This window comes from Mixia osmundae (assembly GCF_000708205.1).
Source record: "Mixia osmundae IAM 14324 unplaced genomic scaffold scaffold_7, whole genome shotgun sequence".
Classification (NCBI taxonomy): domain Eukaryota; kingdom Fungi; phylum Basidiomycota; class Mixiomycetes; order Mixiales; family Mixiaceae; genus Mixia; species Mixia osmundae.
In genome coordinates, this window is record NW_014575557.1 from 436,598 (window position 1) to 448,721 (window position 12,124).

At 55.8% G+C, this 12,124-nt stretch overlaps 7 protein-coding genes across 7 annotated transcripts; 3 read left to right on the forward strand and 4 right to left on the reverse strand.

Moving 5' to 3' along the window:
• Positions 1 to 41: 41 nt before the first annotated feature.
• L969DRAFT_76526 (uncharacterized protein) lies at positions 42 to 1,984 on the reverse strand (the record flags this gene model as incomplete). The annotated part of the gene is made up of 3 exons (XM_014711489.1): positions 1,203 to 1,984; positions 966 to 1,150; positions 42 to 915 (listed from the first exon to the last, which is right to left on the reverse strand). Exons 1-3 carry the CDS (start codon positions 1,929 to 1,931, stop codon positions 42 to 44), a joined length of 1,788 nt encoding a protein of 595 aa, XP_014566975.1. The 5' UTR covers positions 1,932 to 1,984.
• A 79-nt stretch (positions 1,985 to 2,063) lies between these two features.
• On the forward strand, positions 2,064 to 4,014 carry L969DRAFT_95482 (uncharacterized protein; the record flags this gene model as incomplete). The annotated part of the gene is made up of 3 exons (XM_014711490.1): positions 2,064 to 2,396; positions 2,453 to 3,805; positions 3,856 to 4,014. The coding sequence occupies 3 exons, from the start codon at positions 2,064 to 2,066 to the stop codon at positions 4,012 to 4,014; spliced, it is 1,845 nt and encodes a 614-aa protein (XP_014566976.1).
• A 6-nt stretch (positions 4,015 to 4,020) lies between these two features.
• On the reverse strand, positions 4,021 to 5,767 carry L969DRAFT_95483 (uncharacterized protein; the record flags this gene model as incomplete). The annotated part of the gene is made up of 3 exons (XM_014711491.1): positions 4,021 to 5,256; positions 5,304 to 5,602; positions 5,731 to 5,767. The coding sequence occupies 3 exons, from the start codon at positions 5,765 to 5,767 to the stop codon at positions 4,021 to 4,023; spliced, it is 1,572 nt and encodes a 523-aa protein (XP_014566977.1).
• L969DRAFT_76534 (uncharacterized protein) lies at positions 5,681 to 7,893 on the reverse strand. The gene is made up of 11 exons (XM_014711492.1): positions 7,785 to 7,893; positions 7,676 to 7,735; positions 7,587 to 7,611; positions 7,510 to 7,532; positions 7,349 to 7,448; positions 7,216 to 7,294; positions 7,030 to 7,162; positions 6,917 to 6,980; positions 6,246 to 6,869; positions 6,094 to 6,195; positions 5,681 to 6,035 (listed from the first exon to the last, which is right to left on the reverse strand). The coding sequence occupies exons 1-11, from the start codon at positions 7,808 to 7,810 to the stop codon at positions 5,802 to 5,804; spliced, it is 1,470 nt and encodes a 489-aa protein (XP_014566978.1). The 5' UTR covers positions 7,811 to 7,893; the 3' UTR covers positions 5,681 to 5,801.
• Positions 7,894 to 7,923: 30 nt separating this feature from the next.
• L969DRAFT_88842 (uncharacterized protein) lies at positions 7,924 to 9,125 on the forward strand. The gene is made up of 8 exons (XM_014711493.1): positions 7,924 to 8,006; positions 8,067 to 8,126; positions 8,187 to 8,278; positions 8,334 to 8,389; positions 8,452 to 8,494; positions 8,543 to 8,668; positions 8,727 to 8,820; positions 8,871 to 9,125. Exons 1-8 carry the CDS (start codon positions 7,982 to 7,984, stop codon positions 8,969 to 8,971), a joined length of 597 nt encoding a protein of 198 aa, XP_014566979.1. The 5' UTR covers positions 7,924 to 7,981; the 3' UTR covers positions 8,972 to 9,125.
• L969DRAFT_76538 (uncharacterized protein) lies at positions 8,965 to 9,656 on the reverse strand (the record flags this gene model as incomplete). The annotated part of the gene is made up of 5 exons (XM_014711494.1): positions 8,965 to 9,199; positions 9,255 to 9,363; positions 9,415 to 9,443; positions 9,501 to 9,557; positions 9,608 to 9,656. The coding sequence occupies 5 exons, from the start codon at positions 9,654 to 9,656 to the stop codon at positions 9,102 to 9,104; spliced, it is 342 nt and encodes a 113-aa protein (XP_014566980.1). The 3' UTR covers positions 8,965 to 9,101.
• Positions 9,657 to 10,460: 804 nt separating this feature from the next.
• Positions 10,461 to 12,080, forward strand: L969DRAFT_18421 (uncharacterized protein; the record flags this gene model as incomplete). The annotated part of the gene is made up of 3 exons (XM_014711282.1): positions 10,461 to 10,540; positions 10,594 to 10,829; positions 10,885 to 12,080. 3 exons carry the CDS (start codon positions 10,461 to 10,463, stop codon positions 12,078 to 12,080), a joined length of 1,512 nt encoding a protein of 503 aa, XP_014566768.1.
• Between the last annotated feature and the right edge of the window lie 44 nt (positions 12,081 to 12,124).

The following is a 12,124-nucleotide window of genomic DNA, read 5'->3' on the forward strand; positions in this document are numbered from 1 at the left end:
TTCAACAGCATGGTACAATGAGATAAGACAACATATAGCATTCATAAGTCTAGGTGAGTCGACCAGAACCCGACTGTACCATTGTTGGGAGCGGTCTTCTCGATCTGGAGCAGCGTTGCAAGTAGGTTGTAGATCTCAAGGTTGTGAAAAGGCTCGATGACCGTCAGAGCCTGATCAGCTCGTTTTGTCCTCCTGCGCTTTGTCTTGATGTGCTCTGCCATGGGACCGTGAGCAACGAAGATAGCATGCATAGGCTCGTCGTCCGGATCGTAGCCGTGATTGCCCTTGGGATGATAATCGCCATTCATGTCTACGTAGAATTCATTCTTGTCTGTTATGACCCAACCTGTTTCTGGGACGACATAGATGGGAGCTATGCGAGGATTGCCACTGAAGTGCCATCGTTCGGGCATGTCCTGGTGAGTATAGACTGCAAAGCCACCGTCGCTCTTCTTTGCTGCTTCGCGTAGCGTTTTGAGCATGTCGTCGGTGTCGACGAGTGACTCGTTGAACCGGAGACCGCAGGATGGCCAGCCTTCCTTGTGCAATATGGCGGCATGACCTTGCTCGCCCAAGACTTCGTCGAGCAGGACGAGTCTCTCGTTATTGGTATCGGTCATGCCATGGTCGGAAACAAATATGATATCTACGAGATCGTGTAGGTTGCGATCTTTCATACTGTCGTGCAAGGCCTTTGCAAAGTCATCGACATAGGTGAGCTTCTCCTGCAGCTTGTCACTATCAGGACCTGTGCGGTGGCCCTCTTGATCGACCTCGGGCAGGTAGGCCATGATGAGTTGAGGCCGAGAGCGAAGCGGCATATCGATCCATCTTGTGATGACGTCTAGCTTCTTCGACCAGTGATAGTTGTTTTCGAATGCGTGGAAGTACGTCGGTCGCGTGCCGTCCTTCATCCTGTGTGCTGCAGCTTTAGCGTGCGAGGCTGGAGAGGGCAAGCAGCTTACATGGGTGGACCGGGCCACATGAGATTGGCGGTCTTGATGCCAGCCTTGACAGCAGTAGACCAGATGGGCTCGCCGCCCCACCACTTGGACGCCCAAGATTTGCTACTGTCCGTATAGACAAACTCTGTGTCGTCGCTCGGATCGTAGAAATCGTTTGCGACGATGCCATGTGATTCGGCATATAGCTGCAGGCGGGTCAGTTGCCGGTCTATGATGCGACGCAGAGAGGTCACGTACGCCGGTTGCAAGCGCCCAATGGTTGGGAAAGGTGAGCGATGGGAAGACGGGCTTCATGTACTCCGCCTTGAGACCTTTTTCGCTGATATCGACAAGATTGGGCGTGAGGCTGCGCTCTAGATAGTCTGGCCTCACGCCATCGAGCGAGACGATGATGACCGTCTTTCTGAACTTTGCAGTCCCGTTGGAGTAAGGCGCAGGACGAGTATCATGCTCGTCTTCGTTGTAAGCCTCGTTGGTGCCGAACGCAGTACCGACTGAAGCCCAGGGCCCGTCCGCGACGGGAGATTCCTGCCTGCCTTTGGCGTAGGCATCCACCTGCTGGGAGCGATTGGGACGACTGAGCGACGGGAAATGGTTGACGAGGAAGAGAAGCAGGAGTACGCCGGGTACGCCGATGAGGAGCGCTCTGCCCGGTCTCAAGCCGCACAAAAGTGCATCGGTGCCCTTTGCGCGAGCTCTGAACGCTTCAGCCTGTTCTCTCCTCTGCCGGCGAGACCTCCGCGTCTTGGATGGTTCGGCATGGCCGAGCAGGTGAGCCTCCTCGCCTTTCTCGGTCTGTTGGAGTCCCTGCTCTTCGCCGTATGTCTCGGGAGGGAAGGAGACCGTTCGCGTGCGTGAGGATGGCTTTGGCGGCTCGGAAGGCCCGTCGAGCGCTCTGCCCACGTCGCCGCCCTCGACATCTTCGTCATCTCCTCCAAGCACATGCCATGGCGTCGAGCTGGCCATCGCCGCTCGAGGGACGTCGCACAATCGGGCCGGCCCAGCAACGTGGCGACGACGGAAGCGCGCGCGACTTGAAAGAAGTTGAAGGCTGCTGCAAAATTCGCTGTCCTCGTCTCTCTGAGGGGTATGCCGGCCATGGCAGACTCGCTCTCTCTCTTGCCACCCAGCGATGCCCGTAGACTAGCCCAGCGTAGCAACAGGCAGAAGAGAAGGCGCATCACAAGCTCGAAGCCCGCCAACAAACCTACAAAAGCTAAATTTGATGATGATGATGATAGCCAAGGGGAGGCTGCAGAGGATCATGCGGGAGCCATACTCGGAGCAGATGACGATGAAGAAGGGCAAGGCAAGACACGGGAGGAGTTGGAGCTAGAGGCTGCTCTCTTCGGCGGCAGTCATGCTAGCACTTCAGATCTGCGTGTGGACCGCTCGAGCAAGCAGGCCGCCACCCACGTTGCAGATGATCAGGCAGGTGTCCTGACTTCCCATATGAACGTGTCTGATAGCAGTCTGCTCGTCTGCAGCTGTTCCAGATGGACGACAGTCTACCCTCTCCGACTGCGAGAGGCAAGCAACGCGCCTCAGACGAGGACGATGACGATGCCAGCGACAGCGACAGCGACGACGACAGCACAAGTCGAGAGGCGTTTGCATCTGACAGCGATGAGGAGACACAAGACGTGCAGCCAGTCCGAGCACGGAAGAAAGCTCTCTGGAATGATCCGGCAGATCAGGCGACGACTGACGCGGGCGAGATGGTCATACCCCTCAACCGATCACGTCTCAAGAAGCTCAAGCGAGCGCGGGATGAGACTAGCATCGTCGGCGTCCAGGACTATGAACAACGGCTCCGGCAGCAGTATGAAAAAATGCATCCCACGCCGGCTTGGGCAACGAGCGCTCGACAGACACGGGCAACGCAGCAGCAAGACGATCTCCTCTCTACCACGTCTGCCGGTATACTCAAGCGCGGTAAACGGCTCAAGAAGGGCGAAATCCGAATGACACGATTGAAAGATGCCAACTTTCAGTCCAAAGCAAAATCGGGCATTCAAGCCCTGTCATTCCACCCGTCTGCCTCGATTCTGTTCACTGCCTCATCAGACAGACGACTCAAGCTCTTCCAGATTGACGGTCTGCAGAACACGCTCTTGCAGTCGGTCCATCTGCCAGAACTACCCATCAGCAGTGCAGCCTTTGATCCTACGGGCAACTCTATCTTGCTCACCGGCAATCGACCGTTCTGGTACAGCTACGACTTACAATCCGGTCGTGCCGTTCGATCTCCTCGTGGCATGTGGAGCCATCAGGCCGCAGGCTCGGAGGGAGGCGGCATGGAGCTCTTCAAATTTGCCAATTCCACTCCATCGTCAGCCTCGAGCATGCTGGCTGTCGCTGGCAGATCCGGTATGGTGCACCTCATCGACTATACCTCCAGCTTCGGAGCAGGTGGCCAAGTAGTAGGAACGGTCAAGACGAGCTCACCCGTCAAAGGACTTGCCTGGCAGAAGCAAGGCAAGGAGCTCATCGTGCTCGGCAGCGATGCAGAGGTGTACATCTGGGATGTCGGCACTCGGCGATGTATGGCACGATGGAAAGATGCAGGCGGATTCGGTACGACGGGACTGTCGACCGACCCTTCCGAACGGCTGTTGGCAATCGGCTCGACTTCGGGCATTGTCAATCTCTATGCGAGAGAAGACATCCATCAAGCAACGAGCAAACATTCTGCTACCGCTGCGCTCGGCTTTACAGAGCAGGCCAAGGCAGCAAAGACATTTGATCAACTGACGACGTCAATCTCTGCAATGACCTTCAACAGCTCAAGCGAGCTGCTGGCTATCGCCTCTCGTCAATCTGACCACGCTCTGCGACTGGTGAGGTCCATGCAATAAGAGACTCGAGGTGGTGCTGACAACAAGCACAGATACATACAGATTCAAGAACCGTCTGCTCGAACTGGCCTACCAGCCAAACACCACTGGCACATGTGACAGGCATGAGCTTCAGAGCCGATAGCAAGCTGCTGGCTATCGGCAACACAAGAGGCAAGACACTCTTGTACCAGCTCGATCACTATCTCTGAGAAAGCTCATCGCTCGTCGTGAGATTGCAAGTGAGCGCAGCCGGGTGCATGTGCAGATGATGGAGGTCGCGTCCAATCAGGACTGCAATCGTAGCCGTCAGTGTCGTATGCAGACATGCCAGAGGGTGCGCAATCGGACGTCAGACAGAGCACACAGGCTGCCGTCGCCCATCGTTCGTCAAGCGATCTTGCTCGTTCGATCGTCGACGGCACGAGCTGCCAGGTATCGAGGAAGCTCTGCCAGATCGACACAGGCTTCTTGTAGACGGCGTCACTGATTGCATCCGTATTGGCAAACTCGAGAAATGCAAACGTCTTTTGCTTGCGGGATGCGATATCGAGATCAGATAGCCTGTCTCTGACAGCATCTCTGACGAGATTGGCGCCTTCTCGCCAGCCTTTGTGGAAGCTCTTCTGCAGACCCGCTGCATCGTCTAATCCCTCGCAACCTGCGCAAATGCTTCGCAAGCATGGTGCAGGCGGCAGCAGGATAAACCGCTCTGGCACGTCGAATGGCGATGCAGCCACAAAGGCATTATAAGAGACCTTGACGAGCTTCTGCAGTCGCTTCATTCGCAGCAGACCGGTAAGCGCACAGTTTTTGCCGATGGCATGTAGCTCCTCGTCTGAAGTCGAGCGCGTGACGAGATTCGTCTCGTCGAGGACGAGGTGCTCCAAGCGTGGGAAGCGAGCGAGGAGCTGCCACATACCGGCCGAAGAATCGACAAGCGTCGTGCTGACATCGAGACAGCGCAACTGGGGTAGCAACGGCTTGTCGAGCGGGTCATTGTCGCTCAATACTGCTAAGACCCGCCGGCGCGGGATGCGGATAGTGAGATGCGTGAGCTGCTCGTTGCGGCATAGCGCAGCAACACAGCGTAGATCAAAGAATACGATAGGCTGTGCGAAGCGTGTGCGAGGTGCGCCGCTCAGAGGCTTCAAGTCCTCTGATCCGTCGCGCAACTCGTGCGTCATTCTGGGCATGGTCTGAATGAGTGAAAGCCGTTTGAGCGGCACTGTGCCTGGCCACTTTGCTAGCTCCTTGAGCACGCCATCAAAGTAGATGCCCGCCAGGAAGCGATAGTAGCTCCTTTCGACCAAGTAAATATTGAAGATGAGCTTGAGCGACGTCAACGAAGTGAATTGGTGGGTTTGCTGCATGAGCTCGATGAGCGGCGTCGGCGGAAAGGCGGGTCCTATGCTCATCTCGAGCTCTTTGAGCTCTGTGAATCGTGCGACGGCCTGCGTGGCTTGTCAGCTCGACAACGGCAGGCTTCATTGGGACTGACATTGCAGAGGACATGGGGATCGAGTAGCCAGACGCGAGACCGCAGCGAGCAAGTAGACTGCCTGAGCTGATCCATTCGCTCGGAATCCTTGTGGATGACCCGCGACAGAGCTCGGATCTGTTGCGCTGTCGTCAGCTCGACATGCTGCCAGAGGTGTGACGTCGAGATGGACGTTCTCGGCAGCGCTCTTGACAGAGACAGTGCCGTCGGGCCCGCGTCTGACCGGCTCAGCTGAGAGAGAACTGCATCCCATAGCTCGCTAGGCAGTCCAGCCCAAGTAGAAGCCCTCCGTTCCATGGCTGGCTGGCTCGAGGAGCAGTTTGCCACCGCGACGCGAATTGACAGACTGGCGGTGCGGGTGGAGCCCACCGAGTCCAAAGACATCTCAAGCAAAGAGCCATCTAAGAGCTCCATTTGATTCATATACATGTGGATAGCTTTTCGTCATGTGCAGCTGTTTGCATGCTCGAGAGGAACTGAAGCTAAGATGAGTGCTGCTCAAGTGAACATGACCTTTCCGCCCTTGTCGCCCTCGCTGAGCAGGATGACTGCATACTTGCCCGAGATCTTCCAGCCTGGCTCTTCCTTGTCCAATCTTTCTGCTTCGCCTGCCTTGATGCCAACAACGACATCTGATTTGATCGTTCGGAGTGATACTACTGGGGGTGCGCCAGATTCAGAGGCAAGGGGTCCGATGGCAATGTCGAATGGCGTGCTTGGGGGTGCGTGACACTGGTGAGCCTCGCGCAATTCAGTGTCTCTCCTGATGCTCAGAGAGTGAGATACGGACATCATAGGTGAGTTTGCGGTGGTTGAGATCGCCTTTGAACATGACGAGATCAGATTCGCTTAGATCGAGGAAAAGATCGGGTGCTTCGCTCTTGAGATCCCACTGTCGCAGTCTACTTAGCTTAGCTTCAGTTTTAAGGCAGTGGGACTGACAAAGGTGTAGCCTGTGCACCAGAACGGATGCTCCTGGTACTTCCATTGTCCGGCCTTTTCGTATTTCTTCCATCTCTGACCCATCTTCTTCAGACTGGCGAGCTCCTCGTCGCTGACACCGGTGAACAGATGACCGTAGACCATCGAGTTGAGCAGCCAGTTCCAATCGTTTCGTGTGACGTCAGAAACGAACCAGGCAAATCGCTTGCCGTGGAATCTGACTTCTTTCGCGATCCCACACTGGATCAGAAAGTCGGCATAGACGCAGTCGCAGTAGAGCTCAAAGCCGGCATTGTCGAGCACAAAGTCGATTCGGCCATCTTTGATCTGACTGACGAGCTGCCAGAGTCGGTCCATGTGATTGCCAAGGATGTTCTTCTCTGTATCGGCCAAGTGGTCGCCACCGGTCGACTGAAGCTTCTTGATGTCTTCCTCGGTCATGTTGATCAAGAGCGAGAGATCTGTCGAGTTTCCCCAGAGGCAGACTTGGGTGAGCTCATGGAAGATGAGCTGACGGGCTTTGGCTTGTCCGGCTTCGTCGATACCGGTGGCGTACTTGAAATCGTCTGCGAATCGCGTCGAGAGCTCAAAGACGGCCTGACTTGATCGGGAAAAGGTATCACACTGCGGAGAGGCTGAGCAACGGCAAGCTGCGGGCGCAGTGGATCTACCTTTTGTCGGAAGAAGACGTCGTAATTCTTCCAATATTTGGAAACACTGAAGCACTCGTGCAATCTGCCAGCCGTGATCAGCATAAAACACAGAGCGAAAGCGGTGTGCCTACCTTCGGTATTTGTAGGCCTCTGCAAAGAGCCAAGGTGCGTTCATGAAATCCTTGCCTCTGAAGTACTTTGCAATTTCCTTATTCCAGAGCGCGACGTCTCCCTCGCCATCGTCGACAATGGGGCGCAGTTTGCCTGGACATTATATGTGTCAGACTTGCTGTGGTCCTGAGAGGCGGCGAGCGCACTGTTTTGGTGCAAGTCGTCCATGAGGTCCTCCATTCGTTCGATGCAAGAGACCAAGTCGACGATCTCGTCTTCGTTGTACTGCAGCAATCACGGTCAGCGAGCGCGTCGAAGAAGAGACAGAGCACGACCGACGCGTTCGTTGAGCGTCTTGACGGTATCATCGATGGCCTTGCCGAGAATGGTGGGCAGACGAACGCCCATGGTCGCATGCGCAAAACTGTATTCATGGTATCTGCGCCAGCGTCACGGTAATATGAGACACGCGAACAAAGCGCGTATCAGGGATGACGTGCCCACGGTACGCTGGCCAGGGTGGCTGTAGGCGGCTCATGTCAGCGCGTGCCTATCAGTTGAAGCTCTTTTAGCTCACCTGATTGGGATTGACTCGACCGGGACTGCAGGCAAGCGGGCGATGTCCTGTGAGCCAAAGTCCTCAACCTGATGACCAGATGAACGTACGTGACGGGAAATTCGAGTGAAAAGTCCTTCTGCTTCGGTGGCAGGTTGCCTAAATGCAGCCTAGAAGGAACGTGAGCGTGGAGTCGAGAGCGTCGAGTGAACGACTCGCATCGTTCGCTTCGGTTGAGCCGACATGATGGCGTCCTTGCTCTGCTGCTGACGAAATCGAGTATGCACAACGTGGCACGTCTCTGTTCGCTATCCGCCTCGGGTCGACGCGGTGCTTCTTCTTCGTGACGTCGAACTTTCCGGTCTTTACTGGCTATCGACGTAGATAGGGCGTCAAGCGGCACGACAACAGCGACAATGGCGGCGAGATCCAGCTTCAAATGTGCGACAGACGCTTCTATGGACCCCAAAAGGACTGACGAGTGATGCAACGTTGTCACAGTGGTGCTGCTCGGCGAATCAGCATGCGGCAAGTCCTCGCTCGTGCTTCAATTCGTCAAGCGTGAGGCTGTTCACTCTTGCGCGCGCTGTGTCACCGGCTTACGACGTCCTCATGACCCAGAGGAATTCTCGGAGTACAGAGAATCGACGATTGGGGCGGCCTTTCTGACTCAGATCGTGTCACTGGACGAGAACACGACGATCAAGTTTGAGGCACGCGGGCAGCTACATCATGCGTAGGCAATGTCTGATCAGGGGCGGGAAGCAGATATGGGATACCGCTGGCCAGGAGAGGTATCGCTCGCTCGCGCCCATGTATTACAGGTACGACGCCGAGTCACGCGCTGCCTACATCGGTCTGACGCGCAGACGGGAACTTGTCACAGAGGCGCACAGGCTGCTGTCGTCGTCTATGACATCACGAGCGAGGCGAGCTCCATCGTCTGAATGGCTGCAATGTCTGAGTCTGGGTCATAGGGCACGCTCGACAAGGCGAAAGCGTGGGTCAAAGAGTTACAACGCCAGGCAGATCCCTCTATCGTCATTGCGCTCGCGGGCAATAAAGTGGATCTGGCGGAGACGCGAAGGGCAATTCCGAGAGAGGCAAGCACACCTTGCCGGATCAGACTCATCTCTCATTTGCGAGGTTCGTGTCTTGCAGACAGCGGAGAAGTATGCCCAAGAGGAAGGCTTGCTCTTCTTCGAGACCTCCGCCAAGGAAGCTACCAATGTGACCGAGCTCTTCAAAGAGCTAGGTACGTCGACGTGTATCATGCTGCCAGCCTTTGCTGATGTCGATGTGCAGCAACAAAGATGCCGTTGGATCGTGCGGCTGCTCAGCCCGGAAGGGGCAGAGTCGACCTGGACACGTCCGCCAAGGGACCACTCGACTCTTGCGCATGCTAGTCGACTCTCCTGCTCAGTCTCATGTCACGTCTAGCCTCTGGCGCGCCTGTTGCTATATCGCACTCTTGTACTCATTCTCTGTACATACGTCGCTCGTACGCTGCGAGCATGCAGTCTGTACAGAGTGGCACTACAGGAACTTTGAGTCATCTACCGATCCGGCCGCGAGTTGCTGAGCGTCCCTCTCTCTCGCCATCCTCGCCACATAGGTTCTCGAGACGACGTTGACTGGTTCGGGCGTCATGAGCGAGTGCGGCGATCGAGTGAAAAGGCATAGACGTACAGGATTCGAGGAAGCGGTCCATACACCGAGCGAGACAAGTCTCTTCGCTGCTCGATAGGCTCGTCGACGGTCGTGTGATGCACTTTTCGTAGCACTTTTCGTTCAGTTTCTGTCGGGTGCATCGTCAGCTCCGACTCTACCGCTCTGCAGCAGCACTGACGTTGACGAGCTCTTGCGCATTGGCCATGGCTGTAGTTTCATGCATGCTTGAGTCAACGACTCGACTCGCCCGAAGCGTTCACGAACCCATTTGGTTAGAGACTTCGTTCATGATCTGCTGCTTTCGCACTTGCGGATCTTGTGCTGCGGGAGCTCGTCAGCCTGGGGACTGTGCCGATGATAGACAGACGCACGAGGAGCATTGCTAGCTGAGCGGCCGAACAAGCCAGAGAGATCTGCCATGGTTAGCAGCAAGCTCTGTTACGCTGCGATCGCGACTCTTTGTAGATTCGCCGGAATCCTCCCACCGACCACTCTGCGAAAGCATGGTGATCGACTGATCTCGAATTTTTCCAGGAACCTATGCATGCCTCAATGGAGACCGACACACTGTACTTGCGGACCGGCCAACGCATCTGAGAGAAGTTGCATATGCTCCTCGTCATCATCTTTAAGATCCTTCCACTCAACCTGGCCTGTAAACTGCTCAAGTCGCAAGACTTGGAGCTCGAGCGCACTCGCGCATCGCTCAGAAATGTGAAAGGATCTGTTCCCGCCAGAGCAGACTCGTCACACTCATCGACGACGGAGGGAAACGCGTCAGGCTTAAGAGGCTCGCTTCTGGTCGAATAAACCCAAGGTGAGCATGCCCACCCCTCTCGACCTGGCAGCAGCTATTCTTTCCGTCGCAGAAGCGCAAGCGGCGAGCTTGACGTCTCCGCATGAGCCAGAGAGGATCCCTAGTCGCCCCTCAATTAGCCCTCTGAGCTTCGGTAGGCCAGACGCCCATCTAGCTCAGCCATCCGAGATCAGCGACTAGCCTCGGCAAGTGATGCGGTTGCAATGCAGTGCTGTCCTGCCCTGCCCTCTCGAGCGGAGTCCGCATGAGTTCCGCCGCGTGTGCGAGCTCGACCAGGTAATATCTGTCTGCGGCTCACCTCGCTCGACTTCGGTCGAAAAGGGTGGATAGCCATGGAGCTTGTTATAAAGAGGCGTACTCGTTGGCATGGCCGCCAAAGACCCGAGCAAGCTCTGCAGTGACTTGCGATGACCTCCTTCACCGTGCTCTCGGAAGTCAGGCAGCCTGTTCAGCTTGATGTCAAGGGTGATCTGCCCACCTGGATCAAGTGAGCAACTGCCCCGGCCTATCAGCCTGACGCTTTGCTGATGTCCGCTCAAGTGGCACACTTCTGCGCACCGGTCCGGGACAGTATGAAGTCGACTCAAAGACGAGCGGCGGTACGGTCAAGATGAAGCACTGGTTTGACGGCCTCTCCATCAATTCGGCCTTCACTATCAAAGATGGCAAGGTCACCTATCGAAGCCGCTACTCGACCGACGCTCTCAAAAAGTCCATCGAGTCGCTCGGTCGTTATCCTTCGGTCTCGTTTGGCGAGATCGAGCCTTGCCGGCGTCGTAAGTAGCGCGACTGTCTGTCATATGGTCTAGGGCTGACAACAACCTCGCGCAGTATTTAGCAAGCTCTTTACAGTCTTTCGATCGGACGAACGCTCTCCGGATCCATCCAGTGTCAACGTGGGCGTGACGATCGCGCCAGATGTTCCTTGGGCAAAAGACGACTTGTCTGGCATCGTCGTCAAGACAGACTCCAACTCGCTCATGGTCATCGACCCCGAGACGCTCGAGCCCAGAACCGCATTCGACTACAGCCGCGTGGACGCCAAGCTTGATGGAGAGCTCGCGCCCGCGCATTCTCACCAGGACGGCGATGACTATTTCTCATACGTTTCCAAATTTGGCCCCAAGGCTGGCTACAAGGTCTTCAAGATCGATGGCTCCGGCAAGGCGACCATCCTCGCCACCATCACAGATGCACCGATGGCATACATACATTCCTTCTTCCTGACGAAGAAGTATGTCGTCCTGTGCGTCTGGCAATGTGACTTTGCAGCCCTGGGCCTGCCAGTGCTCTGGCACAAGAATGTCATCAATTCCTTCAGAGGCTGGGATAAGCATCGCTCTGCCTACTTCTATGTCATCGATCGAGCTGCCAAAGGAGTTGTTGCAAAGCGCAAAGCACCCGCCTTCTTCGCTTTCCATTCGGTCAATGCTTTTGACGATCCGTCCGAAGAAGGCACGCTGCACTGCGATGTGTCCGCCTATGATACAAACGCAATGCTCGAAGCCCTCAGCATCGAAAACATGGAGAACCTCGAAAAGCATGCCAAGCTGCTCAACAAGGCAAAGCCAGATGGTCTCAGACGATACACCCTGAGAGGCATCGGCTCCGAGACTGCTCCTCCCAATGCCGAGATCTCTCATCCATGCGGCAAGGGGATTTACTTCGAGCTGCCCGTCACTGCTCCCGCAGTCCGTCATTTGCCATATCGATTCGCTTACGGCATCTCCCGAGAAGGCGCGGTCGACACGATCCTAAGCGGTAGCATTCTCAAGCTTGATCTCGCCACAGGGAGGTCGATTCACTGGGTTGCGCCCGACAAGGGGAGTCCAGGCGAGCCTATCTTCTTGCCACGACCGGGCGGCAAGACGGAAGACGATGGCGTTTTGCTTGTCGTCGTTTTCCAGGATGGCATGTCTCACCTCGTCGTACTTGATGCGACCACAATGACAGAAATCGCATCTGCCGACATCAATGCTTGCGTCGGCCTGGGTTTCCATGGTTCCTTCGCTCAAGCAAGTCTCTGAGGTCTGCACCTTGGTCTGGGATGTATCTCTGCTTGTGGCATGTA

Coding starts and splice junctions, on each gene's coding strand:
- L969DRAFT_76534 (XM_014711492.1), bottom strand. CDS start 7,810: ATGTCGGCTCAACCGAAGCGAACGAT. Junction 7,449..7,509: donor CCCTGGCCAGCGTACCGTGG/GCACGTCATCCC, acceptor ACGCTGGCGCAG/ATACCATGAATACAGTTTTG. Junction 6,036..6,093: donor ACCGCAAACTCACCTATGAT/GTCCGTATCTCA, acceptor GAGGCTCACCAG/TGTCACGCACCCCCAAGCAC.
- L969DRAFT_88842 (XM_014711493.1), top strand. CDS start 7,982: ATGGCGGCGAGATCCAGCTTCAAAT. Junction 8,007..8,066: donor GGCGAGATCCAGCTTCAAAT/GTGCGACAGACG, acceptor ACGTTGTCACAG/TGGTGCTGCTCGGCGAATCA. Junction 8,279..8,333: donor ACACGACGATCAAGTTTGAG/GCACGCGGGCAG, acceptor GGCGGGAAGCAG/ATATGGGATACCGCTGGCCA.